This window comes from Mercenaria mercenaria, chromosome 17, assembly GCF_021730395.1.
Source record: "Mercenaria mercenaria strain notata chromosome 17, MADL_Memer_1, whole genome shotgun sequence".
Classification (NCBI taxonomy): domain Eukaryota; kingdom Metazoa; phylum Mollusca; class Bivalvia; order Venerida; family Veneridae; genus Mercenaria; species Mercenaria mercenaria.
In genome coordinates this window covers 60,649,151-60,675,162 of record NC_069377.1, presented here as the reverse complement: position 1 = coordinate 60,675,162, position 26,012 = coordinate 60,649,151, and the positions used below count along the sequence as shown (strand labels likewise).

Here is a 26,012-nt window from a genome sequence, read left to right as displayed (position 1 = left end):
TATTGTAATCATTGCCGCTGCTCATGTGATAAGAAGCTATTAATTAATTTGAAGACAGATTTCAAACTTTTGGAATACTGATCACAAAAGCAGAGAATAGTGTATCAAATATAAAATGCAATAACATTTCTTACTTTAGAGGTGAGACGTTATTTACGTTACTTCCTGTGTTTACTTACTTTAGTCATATCCAGTAACTTGCGGAGAACGTTAGTTAGTTTAGTCACATAAAGCAGTATTTCTTACTTTGGAGACGTGAATCTGAACGTTATCAACACGACTTCCTGACAAATAGGTAGAATTGTTTAAAGAATAACATGTATGTCATAAACGAGAAAAACAAACATGACTTCCAGACTTGACTTTCTATTGTCAGGTGAATATATTAATGACCAAGGGAATGACTATAGAAGAAAGCATACCATTCTTTTTCACGATTTTTTCACTACTGTAGATTAAGAAATATTCCCGAGGGATTTGTATTCGCTAGTATTCGCTAGTTTTGGTGATCAAAGCGACAAGCGAATTAAAAACTTTACGGAATAATAAAAAATGCACTATCTCCAACAATAGAAACAACAAAGAAGCGCGAATTCTTCGTGCAATCTAATATCTAATTTTCATTTGTTTTAATGGACAAACTGTTACGTCATGTGCGATGATCAGCACTATATACATGTATGAATAATACAAATTTGAAATAAAGGGTCTAAACATTATTGTGTCAACACGAAACTGCCATTTAATGATCTTTCAAATGTTAAAGATATATGGCCATGCCTGTCTTTCACCTGCCCAAATATTCTTCACGGTTACATAGCAATTATTGCTGTGAGACTGTAGTCATCAAAACAATTTGCTTAATCTTAAAATTCATCATACTCGAGATAATCTTTTTGCTTACTGAGACATGTATATTCCACCCGCTTAAATTACAATCAATTCTGTTTGGGAATGAAAGATATGCAGAAGAAGAAAACACATTCATTATTACATATAACAAACAGGCAGATTCAAATAATTTGTTTCACAATTAAGAGCTCATTTCTACAAGACAACATCTCGAGTGCTGATTTACTCATTCCCAAGTGCTGGACTCTCTCTCTCTCTCTCTCTCTCTCTCTCTCTCTCTTATTCAGTATTTCAATATTGATAATAAAACTTCTAATAATTACAAACTTTTGTTTTTTCACCTATTCACTTGTTGTTGTATATCAATGTAAATAATTAGAAATAAAATATGATTAAACTAAATTTAAAATAAACGTCATAAAAGGCAATACAACTTTAACCATCAAAAGGTAATACTATATCTAAATTACTATTGTATACAATGAAACTCGACAAAGAATGCGTCTAAATTCCATGAAATACGTCCAGGAAGTAATTTGTGAAGTACTCGGTTTTAAGAATTGGACGTTTTCCTTATTTACCTGTAATAACTGCCCGGACCGTTGGGCATGATCTAATGAAATATATCGATGTGATATTTTAATGAGATCAAACTAAGATAAATTCACAAACGTAAGTTTATTTATTTCTCCCGGAATTGAAATGAAATTAGAAAATATTTTCAGATCACAACATCGCACAAAAAATGTTTAAAGCTTTATTTAACTTCGAAAAGCTTCCCCTTCCCGCTATAGGTTTGAAACCTCTCAGATTCCATTCAATTTAATTTTGTGATACAGTCCCGCTAAACCCGATGCTACAGGCCTTGAATCTTGAAAAAGGGTGTTGTAATTTTTATTACCTCCCGTGAACATTCTGAACTCAGTGCTGTTATAAGTTCCCGTCCTTTGTGATCATAGAGTCCATAAAATGAACTTTTAAAACAGTTTAATTTCTGTGCTAGGGGACGTACATGTAGTTGTTGCGCATTTCATCTATCATGAACAGCCTCGATCAAGCCAAATTTTGATTATAGTTTTTATTTACACATAAAGATGCACGTACACACACTTACGCAGTGGTGTACATTAAGATATAACCCTGATTAACTGTTTGCATTCTAGACAGGAAGTAAATTGTTAATACTTCGAAAACAAGAAAATGGGCGTCGTTTTCTAGGAATATTTAGGACATAATTACACTCTAGTGGACGGACACTAAATAGATCAGAGCGTAAAGTACATTATTTAATCACCTCATCACTTAAACAAAGATATACACACTTTCTTTTTGTTTTTAGAATTTTCAATATCCTTTGATATAAAAATTTAATAGTAAATTTTATCTTAGAATGCTCTAAATGCTTAAGTGTTCACGTATTTATTTATTTTGTTCTTGTTGTCTAATTGTTTAATTTTTGTGTAATTATCAGTCATGTACATATTCTTACATACTTCGCTTTCGGGGAGAGTGTGTTCTTGAAACTTGGCTATGTCCACTGGGACTTTGTCATTGTTTTGAAGTCGTGCTTCAAAAAAAACTTGAGTGCTGAAAAAAACAACAGTACATTGTTCTATATCAGTACGCACGTAAGACCAGTGGGGTTCGAACGACATCCTGGTCGAGTGGACTGTACTTGGAAAGAAAGCTCTGTATGCTCCTTGAAAATACCCCGAGCAAAATCTTGCCAATACTAGTATTCAGGACAAGAACAAAACAATGAAATAACCGGTTTAGTTAAAGGCATGTAAAGGGTAAATTTATTCGAATATAAAGCATTCTATTTCAACTTCAATATATATGATATTGACAAAGTTATGAAAAAAAAAAACATTTTCCAGAGCAATTTAAGGGAAGGTTTTCGAACAAAGGTTTCCGAACGGACGGACGGACAAGTTTAAAACTATATTATTCTATATTTAATGCATGAGCTTCTTTGTAATCAAATATGTAAATGCATTTGAGATATTATCGTTTAAACCTTCATGATAAAGCAAGTTGTCAAACCAAATATGATCCTATATACCTTTATGCTAGTTTAGAATGAAGGTTAAGTGCAAACTGAGACTGTATTCATTTTATCAGCACTTTGTTTCGTGAATACCATTGTCAACAGTAAGAACAAAGATCAACTAGGAACGTCCGCGCAGACATTGAAACCGCATAGCAATCAATGCACGAATGACTTTGTATATTATGAAAATATTGTAACGATCTAGCCATTATCATTTTAACTCCAGGTATAAATGCATGTAGAATGTAGTAAGCTATAAATTCTGGCATATTATATCCCTAGTCCGATACCGGTTTGCATGGAATGTTAGACTTTCATGCTTATGATAGTAGTATTAGAACTACCGATTTTGAAACAATTTGACCCCACTTGACCCCTTGCCCCTATTCTATAAGTGGACTTTAACCTTACCCTAAACTTAAAATACTAACTTGGTACCCTTGATACCCTGAAAATCTTTTAAATCTTTAGTTAAACCGAATGAAAACCTCTGGTTTAACCAAAAAAACATTTAGTCTTTGGTCCGGACTGACCAATGCCGGGCAATTTAAAACCCACAGGTTTTATCAAAGATACAAGCTGAAATAAAATTGACTTAAATATCTATACACCGTAGCGTATTTACTTCCTGATTGACAGTGCATATCAAGATAAAGATCAGGTTTTCAATGTAACTGGAGAACAAATACTACGCTATAACAAATACAATTCTATTGTGTATTGAGAGCTTGTCCTACTTGTAAGACACATACTTGTCCTTTATGTACCTGTTGTGTCATAGGTAAATCAAGTGCATTTTCTGAAAATAATAATGTGGGAAACCACAAATTCAACCAATCAAAAGCCTGCCATTTTTCTGCTAAGTTGGCAGACACTGCCACATTGCTGCCACTTGGCAAAACTTTGGCAGGTTATTTTTATTAATAAAATGTAAGGTATTTGATTTTATTTTCAATTAGTAAGTATATTATTAGGGTACACATAGTAATAAAAACTAGGAATTAACTTAAAAGTTTGTTTATGAATTCATGTTCATCCGATACAGGTTCATCCGATATGTAGAATCTGATGTAACTATCCCTCATAAGCGAAAATGTTACTTTTGTAGATGTTGAATCGTCATAAGGATGAATGTCAAACATTGTCCCTTGTGTTAAATAAATTTTAATTTTTTTCTTATACATAGATATTAACTGATCAGTGTCAAAGTCCTCAGCTGCCTCAGCTGCTATATTTACATTATCAAATATACCAAAAATTAGATCATCAGCATCAATCCGCAACCTATCATTCCGCCATCTAAATATAAAATGTGATATTGGGCTTTTAACCGGTTTATACGGTTCATCTATAGGGATCGAACCCGTTAATAAAATCTTAATATCTATTATATAAATTCCAGTTTTTTCAACTATAAACACACCCTTCAAAGGCACATCTAGTACAGCTATTTTATATTGTTGGTCTATGTGTATAAAATCTCTATAATCTACGATAATTCCAGGTCTTAATTTAAATATATTTAAATAGTTCAGACCGGCCATATCTTCATATGTTGAATATATCCAGCCACCCTTACTGTCAAAATACTTTTTCATTTGTATGTAATCATAAAGAGTGTTATTACAGTATTCAAAGAGAAACACTTCACGTCCCACTTCCTCTAGCCTTTTTTCTATTTTCCTGTCTTTCTTTTTAAGTTTAAGAATTATTTCAGCTAAATCATCAAGTCGTTTTGTTGTAGCAACTTCAGAAGCAGATAGATTGTCAACAGTATTCTTTGTTCTAGCTAATTGTGTTTCTTGTTTTAAGAAAGCATCTTTTACTTCTATAATTTTTTCCCAATTATTAGAAATTTTTTCATCATTAGTAGAAATTTCTTCGACATTAGCGGTTATTGCTTTAGTATTAGCAGTAATTACTTGGGTATTAGCAGTGATTGATTCTCCTTGTTTAGCTGATATTTCAACTACAGAGTCCAAATCATTTATTATTTTTTTAATTTTATCATTAAATTCATTAATATCTTTTTGTAATAAACCTTTAAGTTTACTTAACTCTTCGTACTTTATATTGTGACGTGCATCAACATTATTAATCAGGTCTACAAGTTGTTTCTTCGAATTTTCTAGCTGATCATTAATTATGTTAATTGCTTCAGTATTAGCAGTAATTAACTCTCCTTGTTTAACTGATTTTTCAACTACAAAGTCCAGATCATTTTTATGTTCTTCAACTTTAGCATTAAGCTGCGTCATATCTTCTTGTAATTTTTTTGTAATATTACTTAAGTCTGCATACTTTAAATTATGACGGTTGTCAACAATACTAATCCAATTTCGAATTTGTTTTTTAAAGTCATCTATTTTAGAATTGAGCTCTTTTTTAAAGTCATCTAATGCTGTGTCATGATCATCACCTCTTTGTGAAGCTGCCTTTTCCAATTCAGCTTTATATTCTGCAAGTTTATTTGAAATTAATTCTAATAAATCTTTATGCTTTTTTCAGTTTCAGTATTTAGTTTATTTATTTCTGTTCTAATTTCTAACTGATACATATTTTGTAACTTTTTTTCAGCTTCAATAATCTTGTCTTTTAGTTCTTCATGTTTAATCATACTATCTTTTAATTCTTGAACTTGAGTGTATAACTTTTCAAAATTGGTTCTAAATACTTTTTTTATGTTGTCATCTGTTAAATCAGATTTCTCTTCAAGTTCTTTAATAGAATCAACCATAGCTTTCATTTCTTCTTCAATTTTACCTTGTAATTCAACTATTAATAATGAATTCTTTTTAAAATCTTTTGTTAATTCTTCAATATTCTTTACTTCTGCTTCTAGTGTTTGTTTTATACTTTTGACATCTTCAAGATTATAGTCATCTATTACACTTTGAATTTTTTTATACATAAACCGTCTTGGAACTGCATCAGCGGGTTTTATCTGGATTTCCTAGGTTGATTATTTCATATCTTCCCATATCTAATGCTCTGTTCATTGTGTTATCAAGTTCCTTATTTCTGTGAAGATATGATTCCATGTCCTTTTTAAGCTTTTGTATTGTGTTTTAGTAGCATAATCACTTAAATCAATATCAAATTTAACTTTACTTATACTGTCAGGTTCACTTATTTGTTCTATATTATCAAAAACTCCCATTATATATTACCAGTAAAGTTTTTTCTTAAAAACTTCCTTGGTTTGTCAATATATAAGAAATCAAATTTTTGATTTGTTGCATTAGTAAAAGAATCACGATCTATATTTTGTTCATTACAAATCATATTATTTTCTCGATTACCTGGACTTTCAAATAAAATATAATGTGAACAGTTAATTCGAATATCTTTTGGTGTTTTATAGTAAGACTGACTTAAATAAATAACACAACAGTTTTTGTGACGTCCTTGAATAAAGTATTTTGTTATTTCATTTTGAACTTTTTTATCTTCACATACAAAATCATCAAGTATTACTACTTTTTGTTTTTCTGATTCAAGATTCTCACAAGGTTCAATTTGGTTGGGATCAGCTGAATATTCAAGTATTTCATTTGGATCTACTTTAATTTTTTTTGCAATTTCATTTAAGTGATTTATTAAATCTTGATATTTAGATTGTTCTAGGTTTTTAGCATACAAGTATAATTTATCATAATATATAAGAGGTTTTCGAAGTATATGCATTAATGTATTTGTTTTTCCAGATCCAGAAGATCCACATATTAACATTCTAAAACATGAATCCGGCATAAAAGGATAATGTTGTGTAAAGTTATTGGATTTATCACTTTTTGTATCATAATTTGGAATTTCCATTTATATAATATTACATTATTTTACATTATTTTACATTATCTTACATTATCTTACATTATTATATAAATGCAATCAAAACTTAATGAAATAAGAATAAGAAAAAACTTAGCCGGGCAAAAGATGAGAGCTCTTAAAAAAGAAATAATGAGAGAAAAAATTAAGAAAGCTACAAATCGGGATATGTACACTGAAATTTATAAGCCAATTACTGAAGGAATAGAAAGTCAAAAAGAACAATTATCAAGTCAGTTAAAAGCATTACCTGGAATAAAACAACAATTAGCGTTACTAGGTGATGAAATGAAAGACATACAAACATACCAGGGTTTACCGCAGCTATTTCAAGAATCACCACCATTATTACCATCAAAACCGGCTCCCTATACATCAATAAATTGGGGAGATGAATTTCGGGAATTAGAAGATTATGGAAGAAAAAAGATGGGAATAACTGAAACAACTGATGATACAACTGAAGAATTTCCTGAAATTGTTGGGACAAGACCGAAAGCAAAGGAAATACCTACAGTAGATTTAGATGCTTTTCTGGATAATAATGTTTTAGAAGAATATGAATATTACAAACCGTCTAAAATGTTTGACTTTTTTACTGCAGATGAATCTAATCCAGATAAAATAAGTAAAGACGTACTTAAAGATACAATAGATGGTGTTACTGAAGATATCAAAAAAATTAAATGGTTCAATAACTGGCAAATCAAATTCAAAAGATCCAAATAAGCAAAAAGAAGCAAAAGAATTAAAACATGATCAAGGTGAACTCATAAAGTACAAAGACCGGTTAAATAATATTCTTGGTATGGCTTCTACATATGGACAAGGAATAAAACATCATAATCCATATAAAGTTTCACCAAATGGGCAATATAGTAATTTAATTATTAACTTAAATAAACTATATGGTCAAAACAAATTAATTGCTAAGGACAGAATAACTGGAAAAGAAGTAATTAACACTAAAGTAGATAATGATTTGATTGATTTGATTAATAAAAGATATAACAACAATAAAAAGCATTCAATTCATTCTAGAAAAATATTCAAAGAATTAACAGAAAAATCAGGATTACCTATCAATAAAAGATCTATGAAATTTAAAAAAGTAATTAGGGGACAAGGTTATGACGTTTGTCCATGTAATCCAAAAGAATTGGTTAATGACTTGGAGTTAATTTGTGGTTCAATTGATGCTGGAAATAATAATGAAGAACTGAAAAATGAAGGTATTAACATAATTGATGAACTATTAAAAATGAATAAATTGTTACCAAAAGAACATGAAATGTTATATAAAAATTATTTTTCTTGAATATATAAATGGAACAAAAAATAGTATTAAGTTCTGAAACAGTTAAAAATGATAACAAAAATACTCCGAATGATTTTACAATTAGATTTAGTCGTTCTTTAATTTTAGATAAAAATAAAACTTATGTTGTTGGTTTGGATAGTATTAACACTATGACTTACTCTTGGCATAATATTAGTGATGAATATGACAATAAAAGAATTCGTTATCATAATGGTAAGGATTGGAAAGATATTATATTTACAAATGGTTCTTACAGTTACACAGATATTAATAATTATATTAAGGAAACATTAATAAGTAATGATGATTTTGAATTTAATAAATCAGAAATTGCTCCAATAAGTTTGGAATTTGATTTAAGTAGTTTTAAGATTTTGATTTCAATTACAGATAATTTTAAGTTGGATTTGGAAATATCAAATTTTCATACATTGCTTGGATTTGAGAAAAAAAAATTGGAAAATACTGAATGGGGAACTACAACACCAAATATAACTAACTCTGTGGATACAATTTACATTCATTGTGATCTTATTGATAATTCACTTGTTGATGGTAATTTCAGTGATATTATCTATGCTTTAAGTACTGCAGATTTAACAAGAGCTTATCCATTTACAAAAGAAACACAAAGAGTTGGATATTCTGAAATTAATAAATATATTATAAATTCAATTGGAATATATATTACAGATGCATTTGGTAGAATAATTAATTTTAATGAGGTTGAAACAAGTTTTACACTAATTTTAAAAGAAATATGAAATTATAAATTTTAGTTTTATATAATGTACAAAAAAGTTTATGACAAAAATAAAGGAATATTTATTTATGTTGATGCTCACACGGGAAAAGAAATCATACACGGCACAGGTATCTTTGACACTTTAACAAAATTGCTTTCAAGTGGAGTTGCATCTTCAATTAGCACAGCTGGAAAAAAAGCTTTGGAAACAGCAGGAAAAGCAGCACTTGAAAGTGGAACAAAAAAGGTTGGAACGGAAGTTGGAAATTTAGCTGCTGATAAAATTGTTGAAAAATTTAAAAAGAAACCTGCTCCGGCAGTTGGTAATTTAATTGCCAAGGAATTACAAGAAAAGAATAACAGTAAAAATAATAATGATAATGAGGAGGATATTCATATGAGAATAAATAGAATATTGTCAGGATCTGGAACTTCAGCTCGACAAAAACGTATTAAGAGATTAATTTATAAAAAAATAAAATAATATATAATATATACATGTTTAGAACAAAACAATATTGTGAAAGATATGAATTAACTCCTATTCAATTAGATACAGCTTTAGTATCTGTCTTGGGAAATAATGTTAAGCAACAAAAAAACGGATATCACTTTACAATTAATGATAGAAGCTCATATTTTGATTGGTTTAATAGTTATTTTGAAGTAAGTTTTAAAGTAAATAAGCTTGCTAATGGTAATAATTATGCTGATGGAGACCAAATTGCTCTAATTAATAATGCAGCTTCATTAATTGATCAGTTAGTGGTTAAACAAAATGGAAAAATTGTTTATGATTGTAATAATTTATACAAAGTAATAAATGTAAAGGATTTAGTTGAACTATCTAAGGATTATGCAGAATCAACTGGAACAAATGAATTTATCTCTTTAGATACTACTGCTGTTGCTGAAAGTAGGGATGACCAAGCTGAATATAATAAAGGTTTTGCTACTAGGAAGTTATTAATCCAAGGTGGTAATGAGGTAAATGCTAAGATTCCATTAAATAACTATTCATTTTTTCAGGGTTTAGAAACTAATATTATACCTCCAAGTCAAATTCAAATAACACTACAGCTGACAGATGATGAGGAATTAATTTTTAGAGCTAATGCTGCTGATGCTGGTAGAGTAATTGTAACTAAATTAATTTTGTGGGTTCCACGTTTAATTTTCAATGAATTTGGACTTAATCTAATTTTTGAAAGATTTACAAAAGCAAGATGGTCATACCTTCGGGAAATGGTGACACAATCAACTGATACACAACAAAATAATATAACCTTTAGAATAACAGCTGGTATAACAAAACCACAACATGTATTTGTTTATTTACAACGACCTGACAAAAGTAATTCACAACAACATAACCCACACCTGTTGGATACATTTAAGGTAAATGCTAATAATTATAATTGCACTTTGAGCTCCTGTCGTCTTGAAGTTGGTAATGGTGTTTTTATCCAGAAACAGAATACACAAGTATATCAAGAATATATGATGATGTATTAATTATTATTATAAACAAAATAATAAGACTACTGGAAGTCTGCTAAATAGATCAAATTTTTCTAATTTATTTGGATTTGTTCATTTTAACTTGAATATAAAAAGGAAGGAATAACAGAAGATCCTAAGCATATTACATTAACAGCTAAATTAAATATTCCACCAGCAGCTAATATTCGTGTTTACGCAATTGTATTGTATGAAGAAACAGTTGAAATAAATACTATTGGAAATGAACTTGTTATTGTTTAAATAAAATAAATTTTAAATATATAATGGTATCAAATTATATTGAATATAAAGTTAACCTTACAGATGGACAAAAGAAAAATTTAGCACAAGCTTATAATAATAAAATTCCACATACTTTTAGATTAAAACATGAACAATTACATGGAAACTTCCCTTTACTTTTAACAAAAACACAAATTAATCAAATTAAAAAAGCTGTTGCAAATAATAAGGGATTAGAAATTACAATTTCAAAAAAACAAATGTCCAGTCAAGGTCAAAATGGTAGATTTTTAGGAGCTTTGGCTGGTTTGTTAGGAAAAACAATTCTTCCAGTGGCAGCAAAAACAAAATGGCGGCTTTTTAGGTGTGTTGGCCGCTAGTCTAGGAATACCTTTGATTACATCTTTGTTAAGTGGTAAGGGACATGGCCAGGGTATACAGATTGATTCACAACGGAGACCTTACAGACGAATTCCTATAGTAAAAAAAAAATAAAATTTATAAACAAACCAATATCTAACTTTGAAATTGAACAATGGGTAAAACAATTAAAAATTAAAAACTTTAGGGGTGTGTTTAGTAGAAATAATTTACCAAAATTAAAAGAAAAGGACGAGTGTGGAATTATAAATTTGGACGACTCTGTTGGTCCTGGAACACATTGGGTTTGTTACTTAAATAATATGTATTTCGATCCATTTGGACTTCCTCCACCAAAAGAAGTAATTAAGTATATACCAAATGTAAAATACAACAATGTTCAATATCAAGACAAAACAAGTACACTCTGTGGATATTATTGTTTATTTTTCATTAAAATGTTACAAGATAAAGTACCGTTGTATGATTTATTGTATAAAATACTAAAAATTAATAATGTAAAACAAAATGAACAAACTTAATTATTCTTGTTGATGCAATTAAATTAGATAAAGGAGAAGCTAAATTACAAATAAAAAATAAAGAAAATGTAATTCTTCAAAGTTATCATGTAAAAAATAACAGAAAAAATGAATCTATTTCTATTAATTATGCAAATGAATTTAAAATAAATGATGTTATTTATATTAATTCTTTAAACGTTATGAATATTCAGTTAACAATTTATGGTTCTATAATTTAAGTTTTAATTAATTTAAGAATAAGCTAATGTATCAATACCATTATCAAGAATATATCTTTTATCGTCATAACATGATAAAGATGTTTTATTTATAACATAACTGGAAAGATTGTGTTTATCAGAACGAATAACTTTAAAGGTGTGATTACTTTGGGTTGAATTAAACAAAGTATCTTTATAATTTTTATGAACTATTGTTTTCTTAACAACAAGTTTTTTAATTCCTTTACATTTTTTTTACATTAACTTCATTTTCTAATAAATAAGAATGCCGGCAGCTTCATCTTTAAATTTTCCAATTACTTTTTTATTATTATCAAAATAAAATTTTGAATTACTATCGTAATCACTATTATCAAATAAATCTTTGTCCTTATAAAAATCCTCATATGCATCTTTGGTTTTTATTTCATAACATAATGAATCAGTGTCAGTGAATAGTAATTTACAATTACCCTCGTACTTTTCCTTAATGTAATTATAATGAAAATCATACATTAAATATTTTGATAAATCTAGAATGCACATTCCAACATAACAAGGTCTGTTTAATAACAAACTTTCTTTTATTCTATGAATACCAAACAAATTCTTGTTAAACATCGTTGAACTAACAAATGAAGGTTTGGCTATGTATTTTAATAAAATATTTTCATCATGTGTTAATTTAATATTAACCCTCTTGCGTAAATTCTCCATCGTCTTACCGAATACAGAATTGTTCATTAACTTAAAAAAGTCCTTTTCAAATGAATTTTTTGCTTTAGATCTTTTTGAGTATAAAATCAATATACTTTTTAACCAAGGACTTTCATCAAAAGTTAATATTTTGTGTATTTTGTTTACTTTTAACCCTAATTGTGTATATAGTTCAAGATTTTTAAAATGAACTACATAATTTTGTTTTTTCATTAAAGTTGGAACTAATTTTTTTACATACTTTTTCCTATTTCAAATTCTGTTTTAATATTTTTACTATAATTGGAAAGCCATTGATCTGGTATTTTAATTTTTTCAGGAGCTAAAGGATAATCATTATGTACAGTATGTAATTCTTTTGGATATTCAAGATCACATTCAACTATAAAGTTAGTTTTACCTTTTGCAATTAATTTCTTGAATTGTTTTTCGGATATAAATTTGAAGTTTCCAGAGGGTAAAGGTTGACACATGGCCCAACCGTAAAGGTTATTGGCGTCAAGGTACATAATGTATTTAGATTCTAATTTAGGATTATAATCCTTCATATATTTATTGTTTGCTTTACTATATCTGTTTGAAATATAACTTATTCCTCCTCTCAGTCCCTTTTCAATAAAAAGATACATATCAATATCAGTTATTAAATCTAACTTAATTCCAGTCATTTTTAACATTGCATCCCAAGCTAAACCAGGACTACTAAAATAATGACAAGGATCTAATTTGTAGTACTCCAAACATAGTTTTCTAAAATTTTCAAATACATCAGCTAAAAGTAATACGTCAGTTTTTAAATATAGATCATGATATTCTCCCATTGTTTTTATTTTAAATTTATTCCAAACATTTTTAGCATGTTCATATTCGTTGTCAGATATGTGTGTTTCATTTAAAATTGAATAAAACTCTTCTTTAGAAGGTAATTCTGTTTCTTTGAATTTTTTAAATGAATCCATGTAATCATATGGATAAACACCTTTTGTTTTTAATAATTCTATATTTTTATCAAATTCTTGAGATAAGTATTTAAATTCTGGGATATTTTTTACTAGGTTATCCAATGATTGAGACATAAATTGAAATGAATCAATAAAAACCAAGTCGGAAATCATAAATGCCATATATCTTTCCATATTGTTAGGAATAACATTAATTTCTTTTTTAAATTTTCCTATTTGTTGCATAATAAAATGACCGTCATAACCTCTTAAATTATGAAAAATAACAGGAATTTTGTGTGTTAGTTTAAAATTAATATTACATTCTGAGTGAGCGCTTCCTCTAAATTTTCCTGTTATATGACAATGGTCACGGACCTTTGGTCCATTCGGAAAACTTTGTTTTTCGTCTCTTACTTTGATTGAATCTTCTATATATTCTTTTTCACAAATATGACAAAACTTTTGTTTTTTAAATTCAATTTCATCTTCTTTAGACATTCTTAGTTCTTTGTTAAAGTGCTCTTTAAATATTTCTTTACAATATTCCTCTTCCTCAAGCATTTTTTCAATAAACTTATAAACTGCATTAGGACCTCTATAAATCTGGGTTGGTTTAGTATATTTATCGTCATAACAACAAACAACTTTATAGCCGTAACCACAATCTATATGATTTTGATATGGTTCAGTAAATGAAGATACAGTTGATGGTAAAGCAGTTAAAACTTTTTTAGTTATTGATTCAAAATCAGCATAAATTACAAAAGGTACTGCTAAACCTTTATGATAATTTTTAAATTGTACTTTACTTCCCTCTTTTGGCATTTTTACACCTTGGATACCATTAATAGCTAAACAATTTGGAATATGTTCATTTAATATTCTTTCTTGAGTAAAATGTTGTAAGCAACTTTTACAAAAATATTTTCTATGTTGGTCTTTGGTTTTGTTAGTCATTAATCTATTAAAGTCTTTTATCCAAACATAATGTTGGACTACAGTGGCTTTAGCCCTCTTACAGTCATCATCAGTTATTTTATCATTAGTAATTAGCAACATGTCACAGTGTTCTTCGTATTGATATTTTGATATGTACAATGGATAAATACTATTTTCTTCATAACCAAATATATTAAATGATATTTCATTTAAAACTTCAATTTTAGGTATTTGATTTAATGTAACAGGAAATTTAATTCCAGTATAATCAAGATCGTTTATATGTTTTTTATATTTTAAAACTCTATGAGGGTTTTCTTTAACAGGAAATTTGTAAGCTAAATGACACCATCTAAAACATTCGTTATCATCATTCTTTATATTTATTAATCCTTTCATTGGATGTTGTATTGGTTTTGGTAATTCTAAATAACTTGAAGCAGCCAATGGATTATATTTATATCTATTTATATAATGAGCATCAACTGACTCTATTCTCCAGCCACTTCCTTCAGAAATCCAATTACCAATTCTATTTATTATTTCATCAAAAGCTTGATGTAAAGTTTTTTTTATTTCGTGTGTGTTAATAATTTCTAAAGCCTTTGATTGAAAATAAGCTGATTTATATATTGTATCAGTTTTATCCATTTTTGCAAAAGTTATTTTTAAAACAACGTTTATTTTTATACCTTTTAAAGTTTTAAGTTCAGATTTAAGTATTTCATAAGAGTCGTTTATAGTTAAATATAATTGATTCTTTGGATCTTGTCTATATGTAATTTTAATCTCAAATTTCTTATAATATTGTTTTGTAGATCTCTCAATTTCCATCTATATATTATATTTAGAAAAAAAAATCACTAAGGAAAAAAGGATTAAAAAATAATAAAATAAATAAAGTTTAAGAAGAACTAAAATATTTAAATTTATATCTTTTTCCGCTGGTTTTTGATATTCCACTTTTAACTTGGTTTTTTCCTTTGCAGCACATTGTTATTAACCCTGAATTAATATTAAGGTCTTTGGATGCTGCATAAGTGCTTTATATATGTTTTTCTTCATTAGTATCATAATTGGTTGCAATAACTTTTTTAGGATTGTTTCGAATATTATTTGGTCTGGGACAATCACATAATCTTTCAGCATTTTCTTCTTCAGTTAATAGACAACCACAGTTCCATTCAAATAAATTATTTTTTAAAAGATAAGGATCTATAACATTTTGTAATTTATCAATGACATGATTTTTATATTCATCGCTAACTATTTGATCAAGTTTTGATTTAATAACATTTCTTCTTTTAAGAACTTTCTTATATGAATTTTTGTCTGGATTCATTATTTCTCTAAAGTGCTAGATAATTTTGGCATAATCATTCTATCTACCTTTCTATTAACCATCTATATATAATATACTTATAGAAAAAAAATCTCTAAAAAACGCACGTAAAATTTAATACAGCTCTTCTTCTTTTTTACTTTCATATCCGTTAAGTTTAAATTCCTTCATATACGTTTCAAAAGGCATTGAATATTTTTTTTCTTTCTGCATTTCTAATAGTATTGTAAAAATATCCTGAATAACTTGTTTCTCTTCTTCTTTATTTACTTTTCCAATCCGTGCTTTTGTTATAAGTTGTTTTATTTTGTGATGATGTGCTTTTAAAATAAATTTCTTGTCGTCAAGTTTTAGTCTGTTAGTAAATATGGTAATTACTGATGGAACAGCGCCAGCAACTGCTACAAATATAGGAATAGCTGGAACAAGTGCTAATGCAGCTGAACAACCAAAGACACCTGCTGTAATATATAATCCGGTACTTACTCTCCCACAAAATTTATAACTTTTTCTGTAAGCAGCAGCTAGTTTAGTTAAGTGAATGATTACTGATCTATTGTTTCTATTCCATTATTAGAAATTAAATTTTTATGGCTCATTTTATATAATATATTTTTTAAATTAAATTTCTTCCAATTCACTAAATGGTACCCAAACTATTAAATTTTTCACTACAACCTTTCCATTTTACTAAAGCTTGTTTTTCTTATAGTCTCGTCTAATAACTTTTTCTATTCTAAAAACCTCTTGTGTAGTAGGTAAAAGTTCTTGTTCATAAAATGAACCTTGAATTATTTCATCATTTAAATCTTTAATAGTGTACGTTCTGGGATTTGTATTATTAATTTTATAAATTATAAATATTTTCCTCTGTCCAGTTTGGTGTATATCCTTTTTCAAAATGTCTTTTAAGTTTGCTTAAGCGAACTCGATCACCAATTTTAAATTTTGTTTACTCTTTGGTATCTTTAAATCACCATATAAATTAAAGTAAACAGTACCTTTATTTAAGTTTTTACTAGCTTCGGTTGGTGTCATTTTTATACTAGAATGTTTTGTTTTGTTATATTTATCAACCATATTCTGCAAATTATTTAAATAAGTATAAGTATTATTTGCTGTAAAATATTTCCACATTATTCTTTTTAAACTTCTATTAAATCTTTCTATTACTACAGCCTTTCCTTCATTAAATGTATGGTACATGTTAATTTTATTTTTATTCAAAAATGATTCAAACTTTTTATTATAAAATTCTTTTCCTTCATCTACCCATAAATTTGTTGGAATCCTTGCAGTCTTCGGGGACTTTCGTTCCTGAATTCTACCTTCTGAAACTATTTTTTCAAATGCTTCAGTAACAGATTCTCCAGTTTTATTCTTTAATGGAATAACCCAAGCATATTTACTAAATATATCAATAACGGTTAACAAGTACTTTACTCCTTTTATATTTTGAAAAAGCTGCATGTCAACTAAATCAGCTGACCAAGTATCATCAATATCATTAACTATCACTCTTCGTTCCTAAATTTTCTTTTTTTAAATTTGGTTTGTGTAATTCTTCTGCTAATTCATCGCTCCATGTGATTCCGGGGGTATACTCTACCCCCTTTTCCCGTTTTTTGACTTTTGTCCCAGACCAAGTTTGTATTTCGTTTTAATTATAGGTTTCACAACTAAATGTTTTGCAATCTTTTCTCCAAATGTTTTTAATTTAGTGTTATTTAAATTGGAAAGCATTTGCTTATCACATGTACCCTTTTTTACACCACTGTCATAGCAAAAATCATGGTCCATACATACTGCATCCAGTTCATTGACAGGGGGTCCATTATCTAGGGGATTTCCTGGCCCACAATAATTATATCCTGGGAGTGTTAAACCTTTCTTAGGTAATAAAGGTAACATTGCTTTGCGAATATCTAAATTACCCCCTGTACTTTTAACAAACTTTGATTTCATTTTTCCACAAGATGAACAAGTAGCCCTTATCATTTTTCTCCCGTTTTTTGTTGTAACATAATGAGGATTTATATTATCAGTAAATCTTCTTTCTTTCAAACAATATATTTTATTCTGTAAACTCATCTATATCATATGTATTTAAAACTTTTAACTGGGTTTAAAACCTGTGGGTTTTTAATTGTCCGACATTAGTTGGTTCGGACCGGGGACTGAATGTTTTTTTGGTTAAACCAGAGGTTTTCATTCGGTTTAACTAAAGATTTAAAAGATTTTCAGGGTATCAAGGGTACCAAGTTAGTATTTTAAGTTTAGGGTAAGGTTAAAGTCCACTTATAGAATAGGGGCAAGGGGTCAAGTGGGGTCAAATTGTTTCAAAATCGGTAGTTCTAATACTACTTATGATATCTATAATACATACACCATGCTAGAGTCATTGAAATACACGTACCATATGTTGCCTGCCATCAGTGCCATTTCTGGCAAGGGCTACAATTCTCTTACACGAGCTTGGCAATGATGTCATTTACTAGATGGCAACTCTGCCAAGACAACCTGCCGGGCTAGGCACCGTATGCCAATATAGCCAGACTTGATGATGATGTCATCTACCAGATGGTGACACCATGACAACCCTTCCAAGCTAGGCAACGTATGCCAATATAGCCAGACTTGATGATGATGTCATCTACCAGATGGTGACACCATGACAACCCTTCCAAGCTAGGCAACGTATGCCAATATAGCCAGACTTGATGATGATGTCATCTACCAGATGGTAACACCATGACAACCCTTCCAAGCTAGGTAACGTATGCCAATATAGCCAGACTTGATGATGATGTCATCTACCAGATGGTGACACCATGACAACCCTGCCAAGCTAGGCAACGTATGCCAATATAGCCAGACTTGATGATGATGTCATCTACCAGATGGTGACACCATGACCACCCTGCCAAGCTAGGCAACGTATACCAATTTAGCCAGACTTAATGATGATGTCATCTACCAGATGGTGACACCATGACGACCCTGCCAAGCAAGGCACCGTGTGCCAGTCCGAGTCTATAAATACATGGCACACCTTGGCAGTTTTGTCAGTACCTGGTTAGAACTCATAGCGACAACATGGTTACACCACACATATAAGTATGCCAGAATACCGTGAATGTTTTCCTGTTACCTAAATGTTACAGTAAAGCCGCATATGACTGGCAGAGTTTGGTTGAGACGGACACCTTCCCAGCCATGAAACTATAATAAATTCCTTTAATAAACTACATTTCTCTTGACCAGATATAACATCAAATTCACCAGCCAAGAATAAAATACTATTCCGTATTTCCCGTTACACCAGGGACCCTGAATAAACTGATTAATATTTACTTTACTACAAATACACGACTACCATTATTTAGACTTAACGCAGATTCCTTTCAACTATATAGCTAAACTATATTCATCCATCCGAGAGCCAGAATCTTCAACCAGATTTCCTGACAAGACCTATAGGCAAGACGTGACACCGTTTTTGTCAAGCCTCCCATATTACCAAGGCAAGACGTGACACTGTTGCCAAGCCTTTCTATACTCTGCAGAATTTTCCGAACTACATCTAGATGAGGAACTTTTGACTGGCGTAGGCGAGCATTCCAGACCAGAGGTAGACGATGAACCAAAGCCGTAACACAGATAGACCATATCCGATTATATTGTTTGTGAAATGACATATAAATAAATCACTGTGTTTTAACTTTATTTCAGGTGTCCGTGTAATTTACTCCCTATTATCTCCCTATTTTCCCCCACGTGTGTTTGAGAAGAAATCACGTTTGGATATTGATGTGTGTGCGGGCTAGCAGACCCCGTGTACGTTTTAATATACAAAACACACACGAGTACACAAAGTAAAACATGTAGTTAACGAAGTTAAAACAAACAAATAAGGCAACCACTTTGGGACGATCACTGGCAAAACGGAACTTGGCAGTTTAAACCAGTTAATAGTGCACCATCATTTTAATGTTCACGATCTTCCAAAATTACGGGGCAAAGTAGAGGTAGTTCGTGGGTCGTGGTGGTGGTGGGGGGGGGGGGGGCGGGGGGTGCAGGGGGGACTTCCATTTTGAACTGAATATGCTACAGGTAAAGTAACCAGATTTCCAGATAACTACAACAGGGTGAATTCCCCGCCACTTGACTTTTCCTGAAACTGCACTAAATGCCATAAAGAAACGTATCGGCACGATTAATTGTGATGTCTCGTTTGTAGTCATAAACCAGAAAATAAAATTGAATCATCTTAACCACAGTACGCCAAGTTGAAATTAGACAAAATTTCTACTATAGAAGGTTGCTGATTGGCAGCGTAAGGCAAGTGGTTGCTTAATATAGGTGGCCGCTAAGGCAAGTTTAACAGTTTTTCACCGTTATCCAACGTTTCCCTATAAGATGAGCACTTCTATTAATAGGTTAAAAAGATGCAATAATATTCACTGAACTATTCCAAAACAGTATTGTTTTATTTATAGACAGGTAATGGCTGGAAAAGGATCAACAACATCATCATCAAGTCATCTACTGGTAGCAGCTTTTGACTTTGGTACAACATACAGTGGGTATGCATTCTCCTTTCGTGATGACCCCATGAAAATACAAACAAATCAGGGATGGAACGCCGGAAGTGAGAAATTAATCTCGTTGAAAACCCCTACATGTGTACTCTTGAGGCCAAACAAACAATTTGATTCCTTCGGGTTTGAGGCCGAAAACAAATACGCTGATCTCGCCGAGGACAACAAACACCATGGATGGATGTTGTTCAAAAGGTTTAAAATGTTGCTTCATAACAATGACGTAAGTATATGCTGATATAAGTATGTACTTCTTACATAAATATAGGGTTATTTTAACGTAAACATTTGTTATAAAGAGATGTTATACACATTACATTTTAAATGGTGGCTGTATTCTGGAAATATTTTATAGACATTAACTAAAATTATCATAAACCACCTCGATAGTCTAGAGGTAGAGCGTAGTGGTAGAGCAATAGTCACGACCGCTTCATACCAAAGACGTTTAAAATGGCATCAGTAGCTCCCTTGCTTGGCACTCAGCATTAAAAGGAAACTACCTTCACTTTCCTCATACCCTCGTGTTGATGGACTCCGTCCAGAGTGATTAATATAAGTTGTAAAACTTGCTTCACAATAGACCTAAAATAAATTAATATAAACCACTTTTAAAACTTATGTGATCCAAAAACTGTTTATTAAACTTTCGTAGTATTTCAACGCATGGGAATCAACATAGATCTACTTTTATTATTATTTTCATTATCATTTTCATATACATGTATGACAATTACAAAACAAAACAAAAATGTTTTAACAATGACCTTATAGATTCATTTGCAGTATTTATCTAAAACAGGCCAGAGAATATAACCAATGAACTCACATTAAAAGAAATAAGCATACTAAATATCAGAAAGATGTTATTGATTCTAACACGACCAGATTTGTATTCCTGTTAAACAAAGAAGGTTATTATTCAACAATTCATTTTTCGGACGTCACAATTATTACGTCATAAAGTTAGACGGCATAACGGCGCACTGATAAAAGAAATCAACAGAAATCAGGCAAATATTTTATGGATATTGTCAAGGACGTACATAATAATCCTTGATAACATGTTAGAATCGAAATAATATATCTCAAACAGTAATTTCCTTGTGAATAAAATCATTGTTTGTTGTTTAGTTACGTATTATCTTATAACCCGGGATATTATTTCTTAAATAAAAATCATAATGTCTTATTTAAGGGGTTGAATAGAGCATCAACGGTTGAAGACATCAATGGAAAGTCCATGCCGGCGATGCAAATATTTTCTATGGCAATCGGATTTCTCCGTGATCATTTGCTGAAAGCCTTGAACGCTCAGACAGTTGGTGTAAACGAGAACGACCTGCAATATGTGATTACTGTACCGGCAATTTGGAATGACAATGCAAAACAGTTTATGAGGGAGGCAGCAACCGAGGTAGGTACAAGATACTGTTGTCCTGGGTTACATTCATCAATGATTAGTCCTAAACTTAAGAATGCCACATATTCTTTATTTGCATTAGTATAGTTAAATGTATATGAGATACCTGTAGCTGCTAATTGCACATCTATGTAAAGTGTCATTACAATCAGTGCAAATATAAAACTGATCTATAGAGTAAAAGATAGCATATCTAATTGTCAGACTATAAATGTTAATGAATACGGACCTTGACCCCGCAGATAGACTAAATTGCCGTATTTTTAAATGGCAAAAACTTTGAAAAGTTGAAAAGAAAAGTTTGTATCCTCTTATCGGAATGCCGGACTTATCAGATCTTTTGAAGCTTGTTCTCATCGCTTGCATAAATAAATACCTCGAGTTTTCATCTCTTGATAATCGTTAGATACGTATGTTTGGAAGGACAGATGTTAAACGGATAAAATGTAAACACCTTATACCTTAATATAAATTATCAGAATTCTTACATTTATATATTTGTAGGCAGGTCTTGATTCATCTCGTTTAAAGCTTTCCTTAGAACCCGAAGCTGCCTCGATTTGGTGTCAGACTGTAACAACGGATTTGAAGAAATCATTATCGGATGTCGGGTGTCAGTATATGGTCGTGGATCTTGGCGGTAAATTCTGCTACAGTTGTAAAACGATTTAAACTGCGCCTTCCTTAACACGATTTAAACACGAATCTGTCTTCCCATAACGATTAAAATCTGCCTTAAAATGACTTAAACACGAATCTGCCTACCTTAAAAGTATTTAAACACGAATCTGCCTTCCTAAAATCGATATTAACAAGAAGTTGCCTTCCTTGAAATATAATTTGAAGGTTTACAAATTTTGTTAGAAATAAAGACCTTAAATATTTCCTTTTCAGGTGGAACAGCGGACATATCAGTTCATGAAAAGAAAGCTGACGGCTCTCTCAAAGAAATTCACAAAGCAAGCGGGGGACCGTGGGGTGGTACCGCCGTTGACAAGAACTATTTTGATTGGTTGACAAATCTTTTTGGACAAAGGACAATGGAAAGGTTCAAACGAGAACAGATGGCCGACTATTTTGATGTACAAAGAGAATTTGAGCTAAAGAAACGCAACATAATGACCGATACGACTGGAAAAATTACATTCAGATTGTCAGCTTCACTTAGGGAAATATATGAAGAGGCAGAAGGAGCAAATTTAAAAAGGAAAGTTGCTGACATGAGTCTCAATGACAAGGTTACCTTTACCAGCGACAAACTGAGGCTAGATGTTTCGATCGTAAGGGGCTGGTTCAGAGTACCGATCAATGAAATAATAGTGCATATGAAGAACCTGCTGGCAGAAGAGAAGATGAAGAACGTAAAGAAAATATTACTTGTAGGCGGATTTGGAGAATGTCAGCTTGTACAAGAGAATCTACGCAGTCAACTCCAAAATAAAACTGTCATTGTCCCGAATGAGGCCGGCCTGGCAGTCTTGAAAGGTGCTGTAAGATTTGGACATTTGCCAAACATTGTGTCATCCAGGGTTATGAAGTATACTTACGGTGTTGCAGTTGTTGTTGTCAATGATTCCGATTCGCAATCTGGTTCTGATGCTGAAAACAAAAGTTCAGACGACGATGAACACTGTGATGATTCTGATTCCGATGGTTATGATCAGCACAATTCGCTAACATACCAAGAGGATAATAACTCTGTTGTTCATATTTTCGGTGACAATGATCAGTACAGTTATCATGGAGAATTGGTAGATGATAACAAATCTAGTTCGGAAGAAGAGTCCAATGATGACAAATCTGTTGTTGACGATGTGTTTGACAAATTTGTTGAAACTGGGGAAGAAATTCCTGTCGGACATGAAGTAAAAAGAGTTTACACTCCGATGAACCCAGATTGCGTTGAGATACCCGTATACTGTTCTTCAGATCCTGACCCGGAATTAGTAACCGATCCAGGCTGCAAAAAGCTAGGGGTGCTCTCGATAGATTTCCCGGATGGCGTCACATGCGAAGATAACGAAAACGAAGTAACTTTGATTTTTGGTGATACAGAGCTGATAGTAAAGGCGAAAATCCTAAGGACGGGACTTGAATTTTTTACAATAATTGACTGTCTGAAGTGAGCAATAAGGCACATCAAGTACATATATTGCGTATGCAGACATGCAACGATTATATACTAATAAATACATTTCTTTGTCTTGGTTTACGTTTAGATTAGAATCACTTCAACACTTAGGGCAGATACTTCAAATAGGCAAACAAATCTAAATTAAAAAGACAGATCTTGCGGTTTCTTCCTTCTGATTCTCTAAATCTAATAATACATATATATTTTCTGTTTTGGTCTACTTGCGGTTCTTTAAGTATTGAATAGAAAATCATATCACTTGCACAAGTCATGTTGTTTCATGTCGAATGTGTAGAAATTAACGATAATTATTATTGAGGATTACAAATATATATTGTGTGAACATTTCGTATTTAAAAATATGAACAATTAATACACAGTATCTGTGTGAACATATTATAAACATCTTTGTGTGTATAAACAGTACTGTGTTGTTTGCTTAAAAGGAATAACTGTAGAAGTTAACACAGTATGGTTATGTAGTGCTACTGAAAGGCTTGAAATTGCTATTTAATCGGATTGCAGACAAATTTGACTGTACTTTAGCAGTTGCTTCTTATGATGGACACCATTTTTACAAGTTATGCGGCCGAAGTCCTAGGCTCCAAAGACTGTCATTACTATCATTTTGATTCCATACCGTACAAGCAACTTTGAGTTTACATTCATCAAAATGTGAGAAGTTGTTTGAAGAAAACGCCTTATCAAATCCTATGGGCAACTGACCCACAAGATGTTCACAGTTATCATTTATAAAAATAAAGATTTCCTGTACCATTATTATTGTTTGTGTGTATAAACAGTAATGTGTTTTTGCTTAAAATAAATAAATGTATAAATAACACATAATGATTATGCGGCCGAAGTCCTAGGCTCCAAAGACTGTCATTGCTATCATTTTGAATCCCTACCGTACAAACAACTTTGAGTTTACATTCATCAAAATGTGAGAAGTTGCTTAAAGAAAACACCTTATCAATCGTAAACTGTTCATGTTTATCATTTGTAAACAAACTGATTTCCTGTACCATCATTATTGTTTAAATTCATTTAAAGAGGGGATGCTTTTTTGTTGGTTTTTGAGGAGCCATCTTTTGATGAAAATTATTGTTTACATATAAAGAGCTCTGCCTTCCTGCCCGAAGGAGGGTCAGCGGTTATCATTTGTAAAATTCTCTCTATTAGTGGATGCAGTCAGCTAAATTTGGATGAATTCTATAAAGAAGTTCATGAGAAGAAATTAAATATGTATCAAAATTCTTTACAAGCATGAACTGCAACCAAGTAAAATAAATGCTCAAAACAGGTAATGAAATATGTAACAACTTTCAGACACGCCTTCTAACAACGGCTGGAATGTAACTCTACTTTAAAGTTAAGTAAAATAGACTAAATGATCCAAATGGACCGAGACCATAACGGAATTGTGTTAGAATACGGAGTGAAATTTTACAACCGCCACACGGCACATAAGACTGCTGCTGCAGAAAATAATCTAACCTACAGGAAGATCCATTAGAAGCATATACCACAACACAGCAAGTAAATGTTGGCGTACGTACGGACAAATAACGGATGCCGCGTGGTACTTATAGCGTATCAAAGACCCTTGGACTCGGTTTAGCTATTCATATATCTGTACGGACGAACAAAAAGACAGGCATACGGAAAATTTCACCTATAGCCTCATGTTTTCTTTAAATGGTGGTTTAATTATGTTATAAGTTCTAACAATCTTATATACGGGGAAATATAGATTGAACACTGCTTGTTATGTAAGCTCAGTTGAAGAATACAACTAAAGACAGCGATGTTGTTTTTGACGTTTATTTTCTTTAAATAAAGGTAATGAATAAAGTCCACACATTAATGACTGGTAATTCCAGTATATTGGCAAAAATAGGTCCTTCAAAGTTTAAGGAATAAAACTGGTAACCCCAGTAATGTGATTACACAGTAACTGTTATTCGTGTATGACAATTAAAGTGGCATTATGCGCATCTTACTGAGCAAATTGTGTTTTTGGTGAATGTTTGATAAAAGCAATTTTCGGTTGCTGTGCATTTAAATGTATTATATTAACGATAATGCCGCAAAGTATTTTATCGGACTAATAAAATAATAGTTCTTTTCTTCAATCTTCAATGCAGTGATCTCCCTTACCTATAGGTAGAGCTTTCTGAAGTGAAAGGGAAGCAACTCTTGCGTGCCGTTTGACTTTTCTTAAAAATAGTGCCCTAGTAAATAAGAAAAGTCATA

General features: G+C 31.0%; 1 protein-coding gene across 4 annotated transcripts; it reads left to right on the top strand.

The window, feature by feature from the left end:
* Positions 1–1,383: 1,383 nt before the first annotated feature.
* LOC123537184 (heat shock 70 kDa protein 12A-like) lies at positions 1,384–24,533 on the top strand. 4 transcript variants are annotated; one of them, XM_045320805.2, is made up of 5 exons: positions 1,384–1,524; positions 20,095–20,419; positions 21,395–21,613; positions 22,124–22,259; positions 22,514–24,533. In XM_045320805.2, exons 2-5 carry the CDS (start codon positions 20,102–20,104, stop codon positions 23,743–23,745), a joined length of 1,905 nt encoding a protein of 634 aa, XP_045176740.1. In that variant the 5' UTR covers positions 1,384–1,524; positions 20,095–20,101; the 3' UTR covers positions 23,746–24,533. The 4 variants fall into 4 exon arrangements, with proteins under 4 accessions (XP_045176740.1, XP_045176743.1, XP_045176742.1 ...); XM_045320808.2 differs by having other exon boundaries at positions 1,398–1,524; positions 20,099–20,419; XM_045320807.2 differs by lacking the exon at positions 1,384–1,524 and adding an exon at positions 1,988–2,124.
* Positions 24,534–26,012: the final 1,479 nt, after the last annotated feature.

What these genes read in the sequence shown, in the direction of transcription:
- LOC123537184 (XM_045320805.2), top strand. Translation starts at nt 20,102, where the DNA reads ATGGCTGGAAAAGGATCAACAACATCATCATCAAGTCATCTACTGGTA. An exon ending in TGTTGCTTCATAACAATGAC is followed by an intron (nt 20,420 to 21,394) that starts GTAAGTATATGC and finishes GTCTTATTTAAG; the next exon opens with GGGTTGAATAGAGCATCAAC. An exon ending in TATGGTCGTGGATCTTGGCG is followed by an intron (nt 22,260 to 22,513) that starts GTAAATTCTGCT and finishes TTTCCTTTTCAG; the next exon opens with GTGGAACAGCGGACATATCA.